Raw genomic sequence first — 22,486 nt, forward strand, 5'->3', positions numbered from 1 at the left:
TGATGTCTTAGCCATTTCCCATCTTTAATAATCAATAAACAGTATTGCTCTTAAGAGAACGTGAAGAAAATTATCCATATTAAAAGCACAGAAAATAAGCATCATTAACAAAAACCACTGAATGACTAGATTTTACTTCTCTCTAATCTCTTTGTATTCATTAGCTACTGCTCCAGAGTTAAAATAATTACTTTTTTTTTTTTTTTTAAGATTTTATTCGTTTATTTGAGAGGGAGAGAGTGAGTGAGTGAGAGAGAGAGCGTGCATACAAGCTGGGGGAAAGGCAGAGGGAGAAGCAGACTCCCTACTGAGCAGGGAGCCCGACATGAGGCTCGACCCCAGGACCCTGGGATCATGAGCTGAGCTGAAGGGAGATGCTTAACCGACAGAGTCACCCAGGCAACCCTAATTATGGCTTTTGTTAATGGCTTCTTGTTTCCCACTGGGTAAACCTAGTAACTAAGGCCATTTGGTAATAGCCAGAATTGTCTGTTAAATCATCAAGCTAGCAGAACAAGAAAATAATGACACTGTTGCCTGAAGGGTTGTCTCCGTCTACTCCTGTTGACCCTCATTAGACATGCTTCGACGAATTCCAGCACCACATCTAAGGAAGGCATGGATCCATCTCGTAAGCACATCACGGAAAGTGCGAATATACCGGACAATGGCAGTAGAACATCTTACTTAAACTGCTGATAATAAAACAACACAGAAGTAGGAACCCTTCTGCAACGTCCTCTCCTCATTCTGGGAACAAGATTGTTAATGCTTTATTGATACTGGATGTTACCAGAAGGTTTGAAGGGCGAAATAAGCAAAGAAGTGCTACAGTAGACTTGAAATGTGAAAGTCTGTACTGTAGCTTCCAGGCAGGTCCTTAGGTTCCAAGCAAGTCTGGTCACCCCTCAGTATTCGGTAGGACAGCTTCAAACAGGCAACTAAGCGAGTACAAATAAGGCGTACTCTACAAACGGCTCTTACTTATGATGTAGGTCTTAGGATAAATATGTTTATGCTTTGACTGGATAGTCACGTGGATATTAAACACATGGTGGCTGTATAACACTAGTCGGTGAAGCGTCTTGCTTTCCTTCATGATGTCTTCAATCTTTTTTCCAGAGGACATAACATTTTCTAAATATTCTGAATCTTCTGAGTATAATTCATCTCCTGAAATATAGTTATTTTGATTCCACACTGTTATTTTACAAGATATTCCAAAACGTTAGCCACATATACATTGGTACTTATTTATTTTCCTCTATGTCGTGTTTGGAGCTGAGATAGGCGTTAACTCTAATTTTATGAGCTTACCTAAATTTCTTTCTTGTGTTTTTAATACCTACTTGCCCCGCCTCCCCAGTCACCAGGCAAGAATTTTCTTTGGGCACATAAATATTTATGACTGGTATTTTTTCATCACAAACTATCCCTTCTAGACTAGCTCATGACTTGCTTTATCCTAGTCAGTATTAATACTGGCCGTGATATCAATGTATTTTTGTGTTTCTATGTGGGCTGTTCTAAGGATTTTAAGGTTAAATTACAGAAATTAACACTTACACGTCAAAACTGCTAAACCATCCCACTGTAGGATGAGGAACAAATATCATCGCTGTTCTGAGAACTGAGCCAAGTAGCTGGGAGACAGGTCACAAAGTTCTACTCTAAATTGCCATAAAACCCCTGCCTGGCACTTGCCCAACAATCGACCACCAACAAACTCCCTAATTCAAATAAACTGACAATTTCTCATAATTCAAATTCTTAATAGAGTGTACTCGAAAACAGATGTTCTCAACTTCATAGTTTGCTCTCACCATTCAAAAGTAAAAAGTAAAAAACAAAAAAACAAAAAAACAAAACTAAAATGTAAGAAAGTAAGATAATATATAAGAAAGAACTTTGTCAATGTCTAGGAAACATTTAAATGAACATATATGCACATGTATAAAGTGAGTTATTCAGAACTTCTGGTTATAATAAACACTATGGATATCTTATAGACTTTGACCTTACTTAATAAACTGCTGCATTGTGTAAAGCAGACGGTAATTTATGTCTGTGTTACGCAATACTTCCATACAGCCCCGTGCATTAAATATGACCACTAAATATGAGAAAGCACTGATGCTTCACTGACTTACCTGGTAAAAGCTGGACCATTGCATTAGCAGTTAAAAACGTGATTGGCATCCATTTTTCTATTCCTTCCGATGTACCGTCCAAACAAAATTTGTGCAAGTCAGAGAGAGAGGTAAAGTTAGCGAGTCTTCTTATTTCATAGAATTGTGGAGGTACCAGCCAAATTTCTTTTTTCATGAAACTCTCAGTTGCCTCTGATGGAGATGACCACTGTGAAAGATAAAGGTCAGGGCTTATTCCAAACGCAATCAAAGATTGGAAATCATTGGAGTGCTACCCAAATCGAACAAAGTTGTATAATTAATTCATTAATGTGCCTTGCTTGATTCCTCTGAGACAACATGAAAAGACTTGATAACAAACCTTCCCCCTCCTCAAGAGGTTTGTTAATGAAAAAGATCTGAAGTGAAAAATACACAGGATAGTACAGCAGACTAGATGCTACATATGAGAGAGAGAACCTGAAAATGTAGCAATAGAATCTATTCAAAATAAGGCACAGAGAGAAAAATATTTGAAGAAAAAGTGAAAAAGGTATCAGTGACATTATCAAGTGGTCCAATGTAAATGTGTAATTGGAATCCCAGGAAATAGAGGAAGGTGAAAAATATCTGAAGGAACAAATAAGACAAAAAAGAAAACCATGCACAATAGTGTTCAAATTGATGAACACCAATGATTAAGAGGAAATATTTAGAGGAGCCACACACACCAAAAAAAAGAAAAAAAAAAGAAAAAAAAAGAACCCTATATTGTGTACAGAGAAACAAATAGTTAAAAGCAGACTTCTCATTATAAATTACACCAATTAGAATATACCAAAGCAACATCTTTAAGTAGTGACTATCATTTTGCACCCGGCCAAAAATACTTAAAAAAAAAAAAAATGAAGGCAAAATATTTTTCAGATAAACACAATTTACAAGATTCACTATCAGAAGATCTGAAATGTGGGCAGCCCCGGTGGCTCAGCGGTTTAGCACTGCCTTCAGCCCAGGGCCTGATCCTGGAGACCTGGGATAGAGTCCTGCATCGGGCTCCCTGCAGGGAAGCCTGCTTCTCCCTCTGACTGTGTGTGTGTGTGTCTCTCTCTCTGGGTCTCTCATGAATAAATAAATAAAATCTTAAAAAAAAAATGCATGAAAGAAAACTTGACAGAACTAAAAGAGAAAAAGATATCTACAATTACTCATTAGAAATGTCCCTATTCCTGGGGCGCCTGGCTTGCTTGGCCAGTAGAGCTTGCAACTCTTGATCTCAGAGTTGTGAATACAAGCCCCATGTTGAGTGTAGAGGTTACTTAAAAAAAAGAAAATATCTGGGCAGTCCGGGTGACTCAGCAGTTTAGCACCGCCTTCGGCCCAGAACGTGATCTTGGAGACCTGGGTTCGAGTCCCACATCAGGCTCCCTGCATGGAGCCTGCCTCTCCTTCTCTCTCATGAATAAATAAATAAAAAATATAAAAAGACTTTTTTTCCAGCCTTCCTATCAGTGTCCGAAAGAACAAGGAAACCGTACGGAAGAACTGAAAGGCGCCACCAACGAATTTAACCAAATTGATGTTTTTGCAAGCACTGCACCCGGCACAGCATTATTCTTTTTTAGGTGCAAAGGGAACATTTACCACGACGGACTCCTACTTGTGGCCACAAAACAAATCTCAATACGTTTAGGGCCTCAATCACAGTAAAGTGCGTTGTCCTGGGGCATAACTAGACTGCGTGGGCATGACATGAGGCAACCACAGGCGAAGTGCTTAGGAAGGAGCCTGGCAGCTGAGCAGCTCCGTGCAGCTCCCCCCTGGGGGTGGGGGTGGGGAGCACAGGGCCTCCCGGTCTCCAGACCCGAAGCAGCTGGGGAAAGCAGGGAGCCCTCCAGCCAGGTGCTGGCTTGGCCTGCGGGGTTGGGGGCTGCATGGCTCGGCTGCCATGCCCACACTGCAGCTACACCCAGGGGGATTTGGTTGTTTTCAACCTCACAACTTGAGGATGCTGCAGAAAGCCTTATGCATTTGGTGGAAAGGTCACCTCTGGTTTCTGACCCGCCCCTCCACCCCCCCTCCCAGCTGGCTACTCACTACCTAAGGAGAGCTGCGCAGGAGCCGGGGGGCAAGCTCCCCATCGGGCGGGGGGTCAGCAAGGTGCACGCTGCCCCGGGACCCCTGCAGCTCAGATCAGGCGGGGGGTCAGCAAGGCGCACCCTGCCCCGGGACCCCTGCAGCTCAGGTCAGGCGTGGGGGGGCGGTCAGCAAGGCGCACCCTGCCCCGGGTCCCCTGCAGCTCAGGTCGGGCGGGAGGTCAGCAAGGTGCACGCTGCCCCGGGACCCCTGCAGCTCAGGTCAGGCGGGGGGTCAGCAAGGTGCACGCTGCCCCGGCCCCCTGCAGCTCAGATCAGGCGGGGGGTCAGCAAGGTGCACGCTGCCCCGGGCCCCCCGCTGCCCCCGGCCCCCCGCAGCTCAGATCAGGCGGGGGGGGTCAGCAAGGCGCACGCTGCCCCCGGCGCCCCGCCGCTCACTCCATCCCCGTGCACCGCGGCCCGGGCGCCCCACCTGGCAGCGCACCACCTCGCTCCCGTCCGGCCGCACCGGCGGCGGCTCGCTCAGGCAGCACATGAAGAAGGACGTGTCGAAGCGGCGGCCGCCGGCGCGCGAGAACGGCGTGAGCCAGCCGCCCCAGTCGTGCAGCGCCCAGATGTCGGGCGTGCAGTCGAGCTGCTCGCACAGGCTGAGGAAGAGGCGCGGGTCGCGGCGCACGCGCTCGCGCCAGGCGTCCAGCCCCGGGGGCGGCGGCAGGGCCCGGGCCGGCTCGGGCGCGGCGGGCGGGGCGCCGCGGGGCCGCAGCAGCAGCACGCCGGCCTCCTCGAACGCCTCGCGGACGGCGCACACGCGGGCGGCCACGTCATCGGGCAGCGCCGCGGGGGCCGCGTCGTCGGGCTGCGTCGCGGCCGCCCCGTCGGCGTCGGGCAGGCCCGGGAACGGGCGCGGCGGGGGGCGCGCGGGGCGCAGGCCGAAGCGCGGCGGGCCGTGGTGCGGCGCGAACAGGCGCAGCCAGTCGGCCGAGCGGTCGGCCGCGTCCTGCACGCCGCCCGGGAAGACGTACGCGCCGGGCAGGAAGCCCTGGGCCTGGCAGCGCTGCAGCAGCAGCAGGCGGAAGCCGCCGGCGGGCAGCGGGGGCAGCGGGGGCGCGGCGGGGCTCGGGCGCGTCCAGCCGGCCGCCAGCACCACCGTGGCCGCCCGCCGCCAGCCGCTGGCCCCGGGCCGCAGGGAGCCGCTCATGGCGGGCGGCGGGAGCTCGTGCGGGGCGCGCAGACCCAGGCTCGGGGCGTGGCGCGCGGGGGACCAAGGCCCCGGGGGAGGGGCGAAGCGGCGCCGCCCCGCGGGGCGTCGGTGGGGCCGGGCCCGGGACGCTGGGACCCGGGGCGGCCGCGCGCGGGGGGGGGCGGGGGGGGGGCGGGGCGTGACCTCGCGGTCCCGGGGGCGAGTCCGGCACGTGGGGAGCCCGCTTCTCCTCTGCCTGCGTCCCTGCCCCTCCCTGCAGGTCTCTCATGAATAAATAGTCTCTAAAAAAAGCGGGGGGCGGTGCAGCCCGGGTGGCTCAGGGGCTTAGCGCCGCCTGCAGCCCAGGGCCTGATCCTGGAGTCCCGGGATCGAGTCCCGCCTCGGGCTCCCTGCACGGAGCCTGCTTCTCCCTCTGCCTGGGTCTCTGCCTCTCTCTCTCTCTCTCTCTCAAAAATAAAATCTTTTTTTTTTTTAAAGTGCTTAGGGGTGTACGTGACCCGCGTGGTAGAAATGCAGTGCAGCTTTGCCACCAGGCCTGGTGACACCTACGCCACCAAACGACCAAGAACTAAGACTTAATCCCTTGGACGGCGGGTGAACACGGAAGTATGTTCTCCTTGGCAGAGAAGGTCCAAAGGGTAGGTCTCTAAGCTTTGCAGGCTCACCTGACCCCACCCCTGAGGACCCGATGGAGGAACCTCACCCAAATTAGGAGTTCCCCCACTGCTAGGCCTGCATGTGAAAGGTCCTTGGGTTCCTGCCCCTCGGGGTAATCCGTCTTGTGTTCTGGACACCTTTTATTGCCAGGGCACCTGGGACCACCTTAAGCATCTTAGATCATTTGATGATTTCCACCTTGATGGGAGATGTTAAACCCAGACCTAGGGATGGGAATTTTTCTCCGCTTCGCTGTCTTAGTGATTGGAATACACTCACGTCCCAGAGAAAGCCGGCTTGTCTTCTCTTTTACAACTCCTCAGTTGCCAGCAGCTCCTCCCACAAATGCTATTATGACATTTGTTGTGCTTTTGTTTTTTTTAATTTTTTTTTCAATTTTTATTTATTTATGATAGTCACAGAGAGAGAGAGAGAGAGAGAGAGAGAGAGAGAGAGGCAGAGACACAGGAGGAGGGAGAAGCAGGCTCCATGCACCGGGAGCCCGACGTGGGATTCGATCCCGGGTCTCCAGGATCACGCCCTGGGCCAAAGGCAGGCGCTAAACCGCTGCGCCACCCAGGGATCCCTTGTTGTGCTTTTGGATGAAATCTAGACTGTTGGTGGGCCTCACTGAAGAGCAATCCTTTTAATGTCTGTTATTTCCTGGGGGAGAATCCACAGGTGGCAGTGCCAGCTTTTTTTTTTTTTTTTTAGCATTGTTTTCTAAAGGTGCAAATCCCAGTATTAGCTGTATCCCAGAAACAAACAAAAACGGGGCCACATACTGAGAAAAGCGCACATATGGAGGCCAAGAGAGGGCGTATATCCAGTGAGAGGGTTTCCTGACTCTCATCTACCTTGAGCCTGCAGAATCCACGGGAACCCCTTTCTGAACTGCTTCCTAAATGCAGTTGGCTCTCTGCTCGGAGAACATCATTTCAGAATCTGTTGCAGAGTCTGGAGTGGCACCCTGGAGCATGTATTTTCACAGTCCCCGACTCCCCGGGTGATTCTGGTGCCGTGAGCCATGGGAAGCTGTGGAAGGTGGTGAAATGATTGAGTTCGTGTCCTTAAAGGTAACCCTAACAGCGGCACGGTGACTCGATTGGATGGCGCTGGACTGGAGACTCCCGGACTGTGCTAGGCAAGAACTGATGAAGGCCTAAACTAAGAGAGTGGCCATGGAGAGAGGATGAGGTGGGAGAAAGGAATGATTTACAGAGTATTTAGGAGGTAGACTTGATGTAATGTGGTAATTGGTTCAATACGCAGAGCAAGGGACAGGAAGGAGTTAAGTTCTAGCTTGGGAGATTCGGGTAATAGTTATGCAATCCTAGAAGTTGTAATAATAATGATATTAAGCATGGGCTGTGTGTGAGGCATTAGGAACTCTAAGTATTAGCTGTATAATCCTCATAAAGCCTTACAAGGTGGAAATAGTTACGCCCTTTTACAGAAGAGAAACTATTCAGGGAGGGGTTAAGTCTCTTAAAATGGGATACACTAGTCTCTTCACTGTAGAATGACACCATTGTTCTGTAGCTAAAAATGTCTATTTTGATATCAGCTAGTTTTCCCAAAGGCTGATCACCCCTGAGTGAGATGACCAGGTGCTAGAGCGTGTAGCAAACTTTGGTGGGGTCTTAACCAACACAGCACAATCTCGAGAGCCGCACACTGCCATGTCGGCCCTAGGGGGCTCTGTGGTGATGCAGTACCAGTTTATGTATGTATCTGCAGGGGACATTCTATGACCTCAGTTATCTGAACTGTAGCCAAGAGCAAGAACAGAAGCAAACAATAAACCCTGGAATAGCAGGAGGGATGCAAATATCACATTCAGATCTAATGTGCTCTGCTCAGAGGGAAAATTAATTTGCAGACATATTAATCTATTGCTCTTGACTAATTCCTCTGAAACCCGATGGCTTACAATGATGAACACTATCTCACAGTTTCTGTGGCTCCTGTGGTTCAGGAGAGCATCTTAGCCGGGTGGTTCTGACTCCGTGTCTCCCATGAGATTGTGATCAGCCTATCAGCCGGGCCTTGGCTGGGCCTGAAAGATCCGTTTTCACAACGGCCGACTCCTATGGCTGTTGGCTGGGGGCCTCAGTTCATCTCTACACTGGTGTCGCCATAGGGCATTTGAATGTCTTTGAGATTGGGCAGTTGACTTTCTCCAGAGAGAGTGGCCCAAGAAAGAGGGAGAGAGAAGCCATGATGCCTCTTAGGACTTAGCCTGAGAAGTCACCTGCCATTTCCACAGTATCCTATTTTTCCACTAGTCTTCTCTCTTCAACCTGGACGGTCACTACACTAAAACACCAGGACGTGGGGAATCATTGGGGGTCCTCTTGGAGGCTGTAGTCACAGCGGATTAAAAAAAAATGAAAAAAGGGGATCCCTGGGTGGCGCAGCGGTTTAGCGCCTGCCTTTGGCCCAGGGCGCGATCCTGGAGACCCGGGATCGAATCCCACATCGGGCTCCCGGTGCATGGAGCCTGCTTCTCCCCCTGCCTATGTCTCTGCCTCTCTCTCTATCTCTGTGTGACTATCGTAAATAAATAAAAATTAAAAAAATAAAATAAAATAAACAATTTTAAAAAAATGAAAAAAAAATGAAGCCCTCTAAGCATTAGAATAAAACAGGTAAAGTCCTCTATAATCTTTGACTCAAACTTTATAAGCAATAAGGGAAGAGACTGGTCAACCTGTCCATACTGCTGTTCTTTCCATACTTATAACTTTATCACAACAAAAACGGCATAAGAAAGTCTAAGATGTAATAAACTGGAAAAGTGATCTGCAATGACTGTCAGAAAGGGTTAAGCCTCCAGATGTATAGAAAAATGGGCAAGGAAAGAGTTTGGAGTGATTATTTCAGGTCACGGCTGATGTGTCTGTTTCCAGACGTGGACATAACTCTCGGTGTGCCCTGCCCAGCCCTGTCCTGCCAGGGCCATAGTGCCAGCTGCTCCAGCCAAACAGTAAGTGTGCGCAGTGCTCCCCTAGTAGCGCTAGCAGTTTCCATGTGCCACTTGGTCATGAGAGAGTGAGTCATTTTGCTTGACACAGTTGCTTACTTCATAGCTAAGGACAGTTGACTCTTCATTCTTATGTTCTACAGGTCCTGCACAGCTTTATTTACAATAGAAAAAGTCCTTGTTTGATTTATAAGAACATGCTAAACTTAAAAAAAAAAAAAACTTTCCAAACGTCTCCTACTCTTTATCTATAGCCCCAGGCAATCTTATTTTGTTGAGTTCAGCAAGGCCAAATTCCTTCCTGCTATCCATTATTTATCAGGTTTTTCAGTGAAAACGGAAAGAAAAGGAGAGAACGTGATCTATAGGGCTGGCCACAGAGAGAGAACTTGGGCGCCTTCAGCTTGGACACTGGCTGGTGGCAGGGAAGCTTGCCAAGCCTTCCCAGAAGCCGGGGAGTGTCACCCGGGGTTCAACAAAATCCACCTGCGATCGTCCAGTAAAATGCTGTGCACCACAAATCACCATGTAAAAATTATTTCTCCAGATGTTTTTTGAGAAGGAATTTTAAAAGATTGACAGCACTGTTTTCTCGAAAATGTATAGACTCCATTTATGGAACATTCTGGAAAAGGCAAAACTATAGGGAAATAAATGAGGTCAGTGGTTGGCAGATCCTGGGGTGGAAGGAAATCATTGACTAGGAAAGCATGTGGGGGGAGGGGGAGGGGGATGAAAATGTTGTCCTGCTTGTGGAGGTGGTTACAGGATTGCACACCTTTATCAGAACTCAACAGCACTCAGCTGAGAAGGACAAATGTTACTGTATTTAACTTATACCTCAATGCGTTCGACCTTAAATTGCATAGATTCCAACTTCCAGATAAGTTTGTACATGACCTTTATATTACATACCTTCCGTCATTTTGACTTGATCAATAATAACAGCAGTGGCAGCCAACATTTGTTGAGCCCTGTGCCCAGATAAAAATCTTATACTGATACCCTTAAGAAATCTTAATCTGATACCCTATTATTGCTCCCATTGCGAAGATAAGGACACTGAGGTCAGAGACATTGAAGAACTTCAGTGAGATGGGATCTGAACTCAGGTGTCTGCACCTTATTCCATAACCTCAAGGCTATCATGTCCTGATACTACATTTCAGAACTTCTGATTCTCTGGGGTAGGATTCCAAAAGTGTTTTTGCTTTGCTTTTAGGGGAGAAGGTTCTGAAATCATTTCTCATTACACTCTGAGACCCTGTTAATATTTATATTTTAATAACAATAATACTTTCTAGATGATAAAAGCATTCAAGATTTTATTGTAAAAACAATATAACATGAAATTATTGGGAAAAAAAACCCCACCATTTGTAATCCCACCACCTTCACAAGCATCTTCATTTCTGTATATATCCTTGTAGCTCTCCATATGCCTAACACATCCATACAGGCAGGGGACACTCAACTTCGCTTTCTGGCGACAGCATCTTAAAAAAAGACTTCAAAATCATCTTACCAATGGGAGCTGAGGTTTGGCTTTTTTACCTTTGTCATGTGAAAACACCCAGAATCCTCTGTGGAATGATATGAAAATAAGTAAATGAAAAGGAGCAATGTTTTTGTTTTTGTTTTTTGAGAAATCTGGCCTTTTCCCGGGGACACAGGGCTGCAGCATGTGGTCAGTTCCTGCTCCTCTGGTCAGGTCTTAAGAGCCAAAGAAATAGTATTTGAATATGACTTTGATCTGTGTTGGCCACAGCCAAAGATCGTTCATGTGGAGACCTACTGTTCTTCCTGTTTCCATCCTGCATTACAAGATGAGTATAATCATACTGTACAGAAGCACTTGGAGATTTAAAATCCCGGAGTATTTCTGAACATCTCTTTATGGAATGAAATCGGTGAAGGGTAACAATGTTGATCAGGACATTCACTCACCTCAGGTGGGAATAAAGATTAAGAATATATACGTATTTTTTTAAAAATCACAAGAGTTGATAGCTGAATCATTTGAGGGTGTCTTTTCCAACTAAGTTATAAATGTTGCACGTTACCTCTGATTTTTTAATTTAATAAAAAATTTCAGTTAATCACTCAAACCGTTGACATGAAGCCTTTAATTCCACCTTAGATCTGATGCCGGGTACAGAACCACCCACGCTGTGCTCCCGTTTCCTGATGTCAGGCAGCCAACAGAGTTCTGAGGGCACCAGGTTACTTACAGAATAGGACTAGGATTTTCCCAGCCTCTGTGGAGAAATGACAGTTTCACATCCGTAATTTAGGTGGCCACATTGCTGTTTCATCCACACTAGGCTTTCTCAGACTCAGACTTAACAGTCTGAATCAAAATTCCTAATCTAGTTTAAATACTATAAATAAGAAGCGTTTACACAGACTTGCTTTTAAGTCCATCCTCTAATTCCGATACGGACCCAAATCACAGTAAGCTCGGTTCATTCTGAGTTTTTAAGTTCCTACAGAATTTTACCAACAGAATAATTCTAGATAATAACCACCAAACTGTAACATTTCATTTCAGTACGTACCCAAACCAACAATAACAACCCCAACCCCCACCCCCACCCCCAAACAAATGGAATAACCCTTTCTGGTTTAACTGCATTCTGTGAAATGTTTTAAACTCTGGAAGGGACCTCTAAGTCAATTGGTCAGGGCTTCCCCTCGTGTCACCACCGAGGGAACCCAGGCACAGGAAGGTCAGTGACTTGTCTGAGGTACTTGGAGAGACAGGGAGAGCCTCTGCCCATCACAGCTGAGCTGGCCTCGAGGGCGAGGCACCCCCCAAAGGAAGACAGAGGCAAGTCCTATCTTTTTTATTTCTCAGGCTGACACACGGGGCTCACATTCAGGGGTTCACCCCCTTAACAAGCATTCATTACAGAAGGGAGGGCTACATCTGAAAAGCAACCCAGGAGCTAAAAATATATCAATGTGCAGGCTGAAAAGGAAAATGCAGCATCATCAGGATCCGCACCTAAGTAAACCCCAGACTACTTGTCATTTGACATCACACATCTCCTTAGGAGCTTACTGTAAACCTTAAGTAAATCTTACGGGTTATGTTCTAATTTTCCTTACCAAGAATCTTTCCCTTGCAGCATTTGAAAGCATACGTTCTTGGAGCACACATACAAAAATGAATTTACCAGGCATTTTTTTTCTCTCCTACGAACCAGTGTTTGTTAACTACTAGCAATAGTTCAACGTTTCCCTAAGTGCCTTGACATTCCAATTGCCTATCTTCTGAAAATCAAACAGTACTGTTTTCCCAAACGAGAAGTCAGAGATATTTTCTCTTTACAGTTATTTATCATAGCATTTAACCTTGGAAATAAAGATCTATCCTTTAACATACCTTTAACTTGGAAAACTAGATGGTTTTGTTTTTTGCCACAGACTCTAACATTGACCTCGTCGTATACATCCTATGCTAAACATTTTAAATCTTGTTCCTATACTTGTATCATGGTATATAAATCATACCAGATGTTTTTAGAAAATTAATGACTTTGATACCAAGCACCTAAATCAAATCGGGCTTCTATCAGAAAGCAATGTCTTGAATTATATACATAGAAATGAGAGCAGAGAGAGATAGTGACAGCGGCCTATTGCTCAAGGAGAAAGTGACTCTGCTTGCACCACATAGTGGGAGTTCTAGTAGGCAATGTTAGAACTCCAAATAATATCAAACGTTCTTAATGCTTAAACCTTTCAAACACAGAGTTGTTTAGGTTAACAGGTCTGCAGGATAAATACATTCATTGTAATTCAGCTTTTGTGCCTGAGTGTGAAACATTTTATTCTTAATTTCAGCGAGCAGAGGACTCTCAGAATTAGGTACACACCTGATTGCACATATAATTAAATACCCAAGGATCTGCGAAATGGGTGGAAAGGGTGATAATGACATTTGTCCCAATTGCTCTCTATGGATTATGCAACATCTGATGGATTTTTTTTTCTTCAGTAGGTTCTGCTGAACAATTTTTTTGTCGCCATCACGAACCAAAACAACTTGATAGGAACAGAAGAGTCACTGCATTAGAAACAAGAATAGGGATGCCTGGGTGGCTCAGCGGTTGAGCATCTGCCTTCGGCCCAGGGCATGACCCACACTGGGTTGTCTGCAGGCAGCCTGCTTTTCCCTCTCCCTATGTCTCTGTCCCTGTGTGTCTCTCAGGAATAAATAAATAAAATCTCTCTCTCTCTAAAAAAAAAGAAAAGAAAAGAAAAGAAACAGAAGAGTATATCTAGGGCATGGCATTTAAAGGATATTTTCCAACATTGGCTCACAAAGTGCCCAGCCTGCTTTAGTCTGGGAGAACCAAAACTTTGGGGAAAGTGACAGACATTCTGTATTGTGTCCAGGAGGGGGATGAGGGTATGAAGGGAGTTAGAAAAATTTTGTGTCGTCTGTGAAGTTACCCTGGGCCGGCAGGTGCAAAAAGAATTTGAAGTGGCCTCTATTCAGATGAGGCAGAAGGTGTTCCTTTTATTAGTTAAGTCATAAAACTGTTAATCGGCTTAAGACCTTGTGTTTTAAAACTATTATCTCTCTCTCTCTCTCTCTCTCTCTCTCACACACACACACACACACACACACATCCCATATTTCCACTATGAGGTACTGGAATCTTGTGCTGAGGCTGGAAGGGTGGCCCCCAGCACTGGGTGCCAAGGCTGCAGGACTGCTGCTATGTGTCCCTGCCCCTCGGTCCTCCAAGCTGCCCTTGTGAAACTGTCAATTCCCTCCTCCCGGTGGAGGAGTAAATATTTGACCACTTTCGGGGTAAAAATGGAAAAAAAAAATTCCTGGTTAGTTTTCAGCCAAGCCAAAGTCTCTGGGTTTGATTCCTAATTACCTTTTGAGAGTTAAATGCATGTGTTTTCTTAGCCTTATTTCCCCACCAACATTCTCTCTGCACCACAGGTGGCAGGTGGCGGCACTGCTCACGTAAATTCCAGCCTGGGACCCGGGGCTTTCTACCTTCTTTACTTACTGAGCAAAAGAAGCCTGTATGCACACCGTGGTTCTGGAAGATTATGCTACGGCCTCCTGCTTCCAAGACGGCCTATTTTAATAACAGATGCACATTTACTAACTTATGTAAGTAGAGACCACAATGTTTGACTCATTGGCATGTAGGACACCGTGGCCAAATGTCCTCTATAAAAAAAAACAGCTTTGATAGAACAGAATATGGTTATATGGGTTTTCTTTTGAAATGGTTACGGTTCTTAAAAAGTTGCTGAAATGCCAAGCGGAGGCTGCTGCTTCTAACCCAGTCTCAGGGATAATTGGCTCAAACGGCCTGTGAGGTTTACCCTCCCAGGGGTCAGTGTGAGGGTCAGGGAGCTGCCCAGCTTCCTCCAAAGCTAGCTCTCCTACTGGCTAGCAGGCAGATTCCAAGGGATAGAAAGGATTAAGGGCAAAGAGGATTCTGCAGCCCTCCCCCAAAGGAGGATCAAACAACTCTGGTCTAGTTCTGGAACAAAAATAAGCCCCCGCAAAGGAGAAAGTGCCTGTTTAAATAGCATATGTCCAGTCCCAGAGCTTGCGGCCCTCCAGGCTGACTGGAGAGAGCCCTTTCCAATAGGCAAGGGGGTGTAGTGGATCCAAGCCCTGGAGGCAGTTTTGAGGTGTGTTCTCTGGTTTCCTAAGTGCGGAGGGTCAGCACTTGAGGGGGGACTTGAGGGCCCCAAACCTCTTCTAGCTGTTTCTGTTAACTAACGGATACACTCTGCCAAGAAGCTCAGTGGTGCGCCTTAGAAAAAGCACTTTGCACCCACTTCTCTTTGCACACTCTCCTAGGCTTAGGCCCTAAGGGATTAAGGTAATAAAACCTGCTTACATCTTCTTAGTTTTTTCCCCCCAGGAAACAAACTCCCCACCCACGCAGAGCGAAACCCGCCCCCCACCCACTTCATTCCACCTCGGCCCCCCTTTCAAACGGGCCCACGCGAGTTTGGAGAGGGGGGGATCGCCCGTGGGGTGGAGACCACCCACCTCACACTCCCTAAACGCGCCCCTGGCAGCACACGTGGCAACCCATTAACTCGGAGAAATCTGGGGTCACTGTGGACGGTTTTCTATTAATAAGAGGATAAAGCCGCTGCATTGCAATAGCGGTAATGCCCCGGCGGCCCGCGCAAAATTAACTCCTCCCGGGCCAGCAAGAGGAACCCGTGTTCCGCCCGGGGCAGACGGGCGTGTGCTTGGACCCCGCAGGCGTGCCCGCACGTGCGCACACTCGGGGGTTGCGGCCCGGTCCCTTACACGCGCGCATCCCGCTCCCGTCCCGAGTCCAGGCGCGGCCGTCGATCCCGAGGGATGTCTCCGGGCAGGGCTCGTGCGTCCGTGTGTCCGTCAGCTCAGCTTGGCCACGCAGACGGCCAGGGCCACGGCCGCCAGCAGCACGGCGCTGAAGACGGCGGCGGCCAGGGCCTTGCTGGGGTCGCAGGGCCCCGAGCGCTCCTGCACCGACGCGGGGCCCGCGGAGGAGGCGGCGGACAGGAGCTCGGCGCCCGCCGTCTGCCGGGCCTGCACGGTCCAGCGGGGCACGTTGACCTTCATCTCCATGTCGTGGATCATGTCGCTCAGCTGGAGGACCTCCCGCTCCAGCTCGCGCAGGTCGTCCCCGTCCGCGTCCCCGTCGCCGTCCCCGTCGCGCTCCGCCAGGCGCCGCAGGCTGCGGGCCGAGCCCCCCGGGCCCCCCGGGCCCCCCGCCACGCCCGTGCGCACCAGCGGCCGCCGCGGCGCCTGCAGCGGGAAGGCCGAGCCCAGCGCCAGCGCGCGCCGCATGTCGGCCTCCAGCAGGTCCAGGCAGCCGGAGAAGGCCGCCCACAGGCGCTCGAGCTCGGCGCGCTCCTCGCCGCCCAGGCCCCGGTCGCGCAGCGGGGCGGTCAGCCGGGCGCGGGCGGCCGCCGCCAGCTCCTGCGCCTCGCGGCGCGTCCTCCGCAGCTCCCGCCGCAGCGCCCGCGAGTCCGCCGAGCCGCCGACGGTCAGCGCCAGCTGGTGGTGGCGCGCGGTCGTCCTGTTGAGCGCGTCCAGCAGCGCCTTGCACTCCTCCCGCGCCATGGCCGCGCGCTCCGCTCTCAGCGCCGCCGCCCGCCGCCCGCCCCGACGGCGGCCCGGGCAAGGCTCATGGCCCGGGGCTCCCGGACGCGGCCCTTAGCGGCCCCGCGGGCCCTCGCCCGTCCCGCCGGGCGTCTGCACCGCCCTCGCCGCCGAGGGCGCTCTCCGCGCAGCCCCGCCCGCCGTCCCCATCCTCCCCGGGCCGTCGCGGGGCTGGCCGGCAGCCTGAGCCGCCGCCGCGTCGGGGCTCCTAGGACCCGCCCACCCCCTCCCCTCCCCTCCCGTCCCCTCCCCTCCCCGTCCCCGTCCCCCACCCCGGCCCCCGGGGCGCCTCCACCCGCCCGTGCAGGGGGGGGCGGGGCCCCGCGCGGGGAGGTCACGTGCAGGCCCCCGTCTCCCCCCCTCTGCACCCCATCTCCGCTCCGGGGCACCAGCGCCCTGCAGCCCCAGCCCTCCGCTGCCGTACACAGGGGGAAACTGAGGCCCGGGCTCAAAAGAGGGGGAGGGCAGGCTCACGCGGCGTCCACGCAAGGACCCCAACTGCCAAGCCCCTGCCAGACGCGGGGCGCTGTGCCCCGCAGGACTGGGCGCCTCCGTCCCCCACAGCGGGCGGTAAAGGGCGACCGCGGCGCGGGCCGGGCCCGGGCTCCCCGTCGCGACCCAGCCCGCTTTCCAGGAACGCGGCGCGGACCCCGCCTCCAGGGTCACACCGGCTCTGCCCCGCCCCCTCCCGTCCCGGGCATGCGCAGTCCGCGGCTCCGGGCCCGCGCCGGCCCGAGTAGGAAGCGCCGTGCGCCGCCCGCGCCCCTCCCCGGCAGGGCGGGCTCCGCGATTGCTCGGCGCGCACGTCACTCAGGGCGAGGCCGGCCGCTCATTGGGCCTTCCGGGGGCGGCTCCGCCCAGCGGCGGAGTAAAGAGGTGGGCGGCGGAGCGGCCCGCGGTGCTGGGGCGGTGGGCGCCGAGGTCCGCGCGGGCCCGGGAGGCGTCGCCGCCGCCGCCGCGCAGAGCAGCAGGCGGTGGAGCTATGTAGCCTTCTAGTAAGTGTCGTCCCTCCCGTTGGGCCCGCGCCTGCCTCCCCGCGGGACGGTCGCCTCGGGGCCTAGAGGCCGGGCGGGGCCCCCGAGCGGGGGAGGGGCTGTCTGCGCCCCGAGGGGGGCGGCTGCCCCGGGCACCCCCAGCCCGCCCCGCCCCGCCCGCGCTCCGTCTGCTGCCGGGTGGGGGCGGCTGACCCCCCGCGAGCAGCGCGGGCCCCGGGCGCGGCGTCCTGGGAGCCCGGCTGGGGGGGTGGGGGGTCCGCAGCCCGGGCCCCGCGGCTCCCCGGGGTGGTGGAGGCGCAGCGCGGGGAGGGAATCCCTGCCTGTCAGCCTCCGGAGGGGCCCTGCTCTAGGTCGGGCTGGGTAAAAATTACTCCGGGAAAACTTAAAGCAGCGGAGATGTTCCGGGCCCTGCGTGTGTTCAGCGCTTTCCGTCGAGCATGGACCCCCCCCTCCCCCCGCCCCGCCCCGGGCGCGGGAGCCAGGCGGGGCCCCTGGAGACGCTGGGGACTTGGGCGCCGACCCGGGAGCAAATGATGCGCCTTCAGCGGGGATTTAGGACACGCGGGGAAGGAGGGGCTGGGGAGACTGGGGGGACTGCTGGTTTGCCGCTAGCTGGGGTTCTCCCAAGTTTACGGGTTTCATGGAGGAGAGGCCCCTATTTTGGGTAGCTCACCCTCCCACCACCAGCCCCAGAGAAGAGCAGGGGGCCCAGTGGGGTACTAGCGTTTTGAGTCCGCCTTCCCCAGCATGGTGTTGGGGTGGACCAGAAGACCCAGACCCCACCGGGCCCCAGGGCTCCCCCCCCCACCCCCCGCCACCCCTCACTCAGAGCTCTTGTCCTTTAATCTATAGATTTGGGGCCAGGGCTTGGACACTCCAGGCCTGGGCCATGCTCCACTGTGGAGGGGCTTATGGGGGCCTTGGCAGGGGAAGAGCAGTTTTCAAGACGAAATGGATAGAAGGAGGGAGAACCCATACTTTGGGGAGGTTTAGGGGACAGCAGAGGGAGATGAGGCTGCAGAGATGGGTGGAAGGCCAGAAGGAGAGGCCCTTAATGGCAGGAAGAGAAATTGAGAGTTCGTGTAGCAGGGAGTGAAGGGAAAGTCCTGGAAGAATATAGTAGCCCACCCCCCACTCCCCACCCCGTCCTTTAGTCCACGGAGGATGTGTCCCCAAGACCCCCAGGGGATGTTGGAAACCTTGGATAGTACCAAACCCTGCAGTCCATTTTTCCCCTGTATCTACATAGCTATAAGTTTGATATATAAAATACGCATTGTAAGCGATTAACAAAAGTAACAAAGTAGAACAATTGTTAACAATATGCTGTGATAAAAGTTATGTCAAGGTGGTGTCTCTCTCTCTCTCTCTCAGAATATCTTAATTGTACTGGGCTCACCCATCTTGTGATGCTGTGAGATGGTAAAATGCCTCCGTAATGAGATGAAGTGAAAAGACCGATACAGGTATTGTGATGTAGTGTTAGCTACTATTGACTTTCTGACGATATGTCGGGACGAGGGTCAGTCTGTTTCCAGACCCCGGTTGACCACAGGGACCTGAAACTGGAAAGCAAATCTGAGGCTCAAGGGGGACTGCTGCCCTATAGTAGACCTCAGTGTTGGAAAGATCACTTTGTCGTCTTTTACGTGGACCGTGAAAGGGAGAGGCAGAGGCCTCTGAAGGAGAAGTGCAGGATGGGAGCAGGGACAGATATTTCTGACGAGCCTCAGTGGCGGGAAAGCAGTTGGGGCTCTGAAGCTGAGTAGATCCCTCGAGTGAGTTCTGCACGCCTGGGCTTGCCACCAGGAATCATGCTGCCCGGCAGCATCACTGGGAGAGCAAGCGGTCCGGTCTGCCTAGGGCCTGGGGTCAAGGTCTTGATTGTGTCTCCTTGTGGCTCTTGGGACGATTGTTGCCCTCATGAGGACAAGTACTGGGTCTTTGTTACTCACACATCTGTGCACTGTTAGTGTTTCTGTGGGGCTCTCCCTTTGTTTATGAATTGCCAGGGTTCTCGGTGTCCAGCAACTTGATCCTCTCCTAGAGGAGCAGAGGAATGTGACCCTGTGATGATAGATACCGGACCTAGAAAGGATTCAGACCCAAAACCAGCCCCTCCACGTGCGAGAGACACTGAGAAGTGGCCTTTGGAGCTCCTGCCCTTCTGGTCGAGATTCTGGCAAGAAAGTGGGTGCTGGTGGCACTGCCTGCAACTCCAGGAGCAGGGTGATGAGTGGCATCCTCGGGTTGTTGGGTTCCTCCACACCCTCCTGCTCCCTTAGTGGTCACGCCCCTCTACCAGCTCTGGGGCCTTCTTTCCCTGCACTACTCACCACATTCCAGCTGTCACTGTGTTTAGCCAGTTCTGCGTGTATTGTTTGCTTCTGGTTTTTTGCAAGCGCCTGCGTGGCTGCCTGGGGCCAGCGTCTCACCCTCCCCTGGATGAGGATATCCAGGTTCTGTGAGAGATGACCCCTCCCTGGGAGCTTGAGCTTCCTCTAATACCCCACTATCATTTTGCTCAAGTGGACAAACAGTTACAGCATGCCCACAGTGAGCCAGGGGGCCAGGCACAGACTGGATGCTTTGAAGAGCTTTGAGAAAAATATGGCTAGGATCCCTAGATGATACAGTCCAGGACATAAGGGACTGTAATATCATACTGTACGTCACCCAGTTGTTTCCCGTTGCTGTTAAACATAGATGAATTAGAAAGTTTTCCCTTTTTGCCTTTTCCGTCTGCATCACAAATTAAACTAGTTGGAGACTATTGCTCATCATTTGAAAAATAGGCCTGGTCTGGGTCTTTGGTGAGGTCCCTGATCAAAGGATGGGAGCAGCTATAGCGGTGAGATTTTAGCTGGGAGTTTATCTCTGGGAGGCAAGGCACAGACTTTGCTGTGTTGGATTCTGCTGAGCCAGGCTGCCACGGTCACCAGACGGTCCCTGACCACCCAGCCTCATCTGGGCTGGTGGGACGGTTGTAGACCACAAAACCACAAGTGTACACACCACCTCTTGAAATGTCCGGTACTAGTTTGGGACCTTGCCTGGCTCTCCTGTTCATGAGTAAGCTCAGATAACTCACGTTCAGCGGTATTTGGTATCTTCTGGCTAACTTCAATGGATTTGCTGTAAATCATCCTATCAATTTGAGCTTAGGCAGGGGTGGAATTTTTTTTTTTTTCAAAAAGGAGTTTTATAAGAGGATTTGCTCATCTTTCCAGTTTTATAAGGAAGGGTCAGTTTACTCTGCATGTTATTTTCTTTTCTTTTTTTTTTTTTTTAAAGAGATTATTTATTTACTTATTCATGAGAGAGACAGAGAGAGAGAGGCAGAGACACAGGCAGAGGGAGAAGTAGGCTCCATGCAGGGAGCCCGACCTGGGACTCAATCCTGGGACTCCAAGATCACGCCCTGGGCCAGAGGCAGGCGCTAAACCGCTGAGCCACCCAGGGATCCCTGCATGTTATTTTCAAATATAAAATGAGGACACCTGGGTAGCCCAGTTGGTTAAGCGTCTGCCTTTTGGCTCAGGCCAGGATCACAGGGTCCTGGGATCCAGTCCCACATTGGGCTCCCTCTCCCGCTACACAGACACACACACACACACACTCTGTCTCTCTCTCTGAGAAATAAAATCTTTAAAAAATATATAAAACTAATTCTTGCAACTAGATTTGTGAAGACGTTAACCTATTTTAAGCATTTACCCCCTATATAAGAATTCCATTCTGGCATTAAGCACCAGATTGTATTAGATTAGCATATGTTTTAAAACACTGCGACCAAAAGGTTGAGAATAGTATTGGACAGAGCTCCTAGAAACCCTTCCCCCCCACCCCGGATGGAGGGTTCAGTCATCGGCAACCAGGAGGAATGATGTCCAGGAGAAAACAGATGACTTGGGACTGAAACACAGCAAGCTCTGTCCCACTCACAGCAGTGCTTGCTCCCAGTCTTGCGTGTTTCATGCTCTTGAACTGAATGCTTTGATGTGGCATTTAGGGGCCTCCCCTTGCCTTACTGTCCCTCTCTGACCAGCACTGACTGGACTCATCTAGTCAAAAAAATTTACTCTTGGGTTTTCTGTGCCCACAGGAACCTGTTCCTGCTTCTTGAACCTTTGCCTTGCTCTGGTCCCTGCCAGGGATGCCTCCCCGCCCTCCCCTGCTGCTCCCTTCTCTGTCCGGTCCTTACCTGTCCCAGCACTGCTCTGGGTTTGTTTTACTCTGCTGATGCACATTCCTTGCCTCCCAGCTAGGTTGCTACCTCCTGCATCCGAGCCCACCCTTGCCACCTCTGTCTCGGGTGCAGAGATGTGGGAGCTCCGCTGGCATCTCGTCTGAGGAGCAGAAGGAGCATCGCTTCCCAGCTTCATTCCGACCGCGTGGCATCCTGCCTCTCATGCGGTTTCTGTCCAAGGTGTCTTTACTTTTGCACGCTGTTCTGTAGAACCAGTTGTGTCAGAAATCAGGGAGAATTTTGTTTTCTTATGACTGTGTCCCAACAAAATCGCATTATCGAGTTGTTCTGGTAGGGACTTCTAGAAGGATTATTTGGGCTCCAGGAATAATTGAATTCAACAAGACAAATACCTGAATTGTTACAGAGCTGTCTCTGGGGTCCAGGAAGGGATTATATGTAGCCTTTTTCATGCTAGACTCTTCCCCTAAGAGGATTTGCAGGGAGCTCAAGGGCCTCCTTCAGGCAGTCCCCAGAGGGCCTGCAGCAGAGACAGTTCTGGCTGGACCAGACCGAGGGAATTCAATGTACGGCCCATGTGACTGTCTGTCATGGTGACTTTTCCTTTGGGGGAAATGAAGTGTGGGATCTGTACATCTGTGGCTCGTGAAATAACCCTTAGTCCAGGCATGTTTGTTTTACACGATGGGTGTCGTGGTTAAAGGGGTGGCTGTTAGAATAAATTCTGACATCTGTGTGACTTCAAGTTGGCCAAGTGAGCCTCAGTTTCTTCATCTGCAGCATATGGGGCTAATGATACCAATAGTGAGCATTAGTTATATAGTTGGTTGCCTATAGTTATCACAAACATTAAAGTGAGATGAGGATGAATAGAAGTGATCACAGTCCCTGAATCAAAGATACTCTCAAACAGTGGCTGTTTTTATCATCGGCCATTAACAGAAAGAATTCATAATGTGCTTATGTGTGTTGTCCTGGCATCTTCCCAAGAAGGCATTTTGGAATGTTGTTACATAGCAAGGAAGTAATTCAGTTTTTCATTCATATTTCATTTAGGTC

The 22,486-nt window shown here is 51.1% G+C and overlaps 3 protein-coding genes across 11 annotated transcripts in view; 1 reads left to right on the forward strand and 2 right to left on the reverse strand.

The window, feature by feature from the left end:
• NUDT19 (nudix hydrolase 19) lies at positions 1-5,438 on the reverse strand. The gene is made up of 3 exons (XM_025425235.3): positions 4,698-5,438; positions 2,151-2,358; positions 1-1,173 (listed from the first exon to the last, which is right to left on the reverse strand). Exons 1-3 carry the CDS (start codon positions 5,421-5,423, stop codon positions 968-970), a joined length of 1,140 nt encoding a protein of 379 aa, XP_025281020.1. The 5' UTR covers positions 5,424-5,438; the 3' UTR covers positions 1-967.
• A 4,939-nt stretch (positions 5,439-10,377) lies between these two features.
• Positions 10,378-16,411, reverse strand: LOC112645586 (regulator of G protein signaling 9 binding protein). The gene has a single exon (XM_025425236.3). It carries the CDS (start codon positions 16,181-16,183, stop codon positions 15,473-15,475), a length of 711 nt encoding a protein of 236 aa, XP_025281021.1. The 5' UTR covers positions 16,184-16,411; the 3' UTR covers positions 10,378-15,472.
• Positions 16,412-17,069: 658 nt separating this feature from the next.
• The window catches only part of ANKRD27 (ankyrin repeat domain 27), a 53,551-nt gene continuing 48,134 nt past the window's right edge, over positions 17,070-22,486 (forward strand). For 4 of the 9 annotated variants that reach the window (XM_025425237.3, XM_035712120.2, XM_025425239.3 and 1 more), the window contains exons 1-4: positions 17,072-17,217; positions 18,592-18,683; positions 19,230-19,446; positions 21,486-21,646. In XM_025425237.3, the coding sequence (XP_025281022.1) occupies positions 19,290-19,446; positions 21,486-21,646 (318 nt within the window). In that variant the 5' untranslated portion in view covers positions 17,072-17,217; positions 18,592-18,683; positions 19,230-19,289. Of the gene's footprint in view, positions 17,218-18,591; positions 18,684-19,229; positions 19,447-21,481; positions 21,647-22,486 lie in introns of all 9 variants that reach the window. The other 5 variants (XM_025425241.3, XM_025425238.3, XM_025425246.3 and 2 more) reach the window with 5 other exon arrangements.

Source organism: Canis lupus, chromosome 1 (assembly GCF_003254725.2).
Source record: "Canis lupus dingo isolate Sandy chromosome 1, ASM325472v2, whole genome shotgun sequence".
Lineage (NCBI taxonomy): Eukaryota > Metazoa > Chordata > Mammalia > Carnivora > Canidae > Canis > Canis lupus.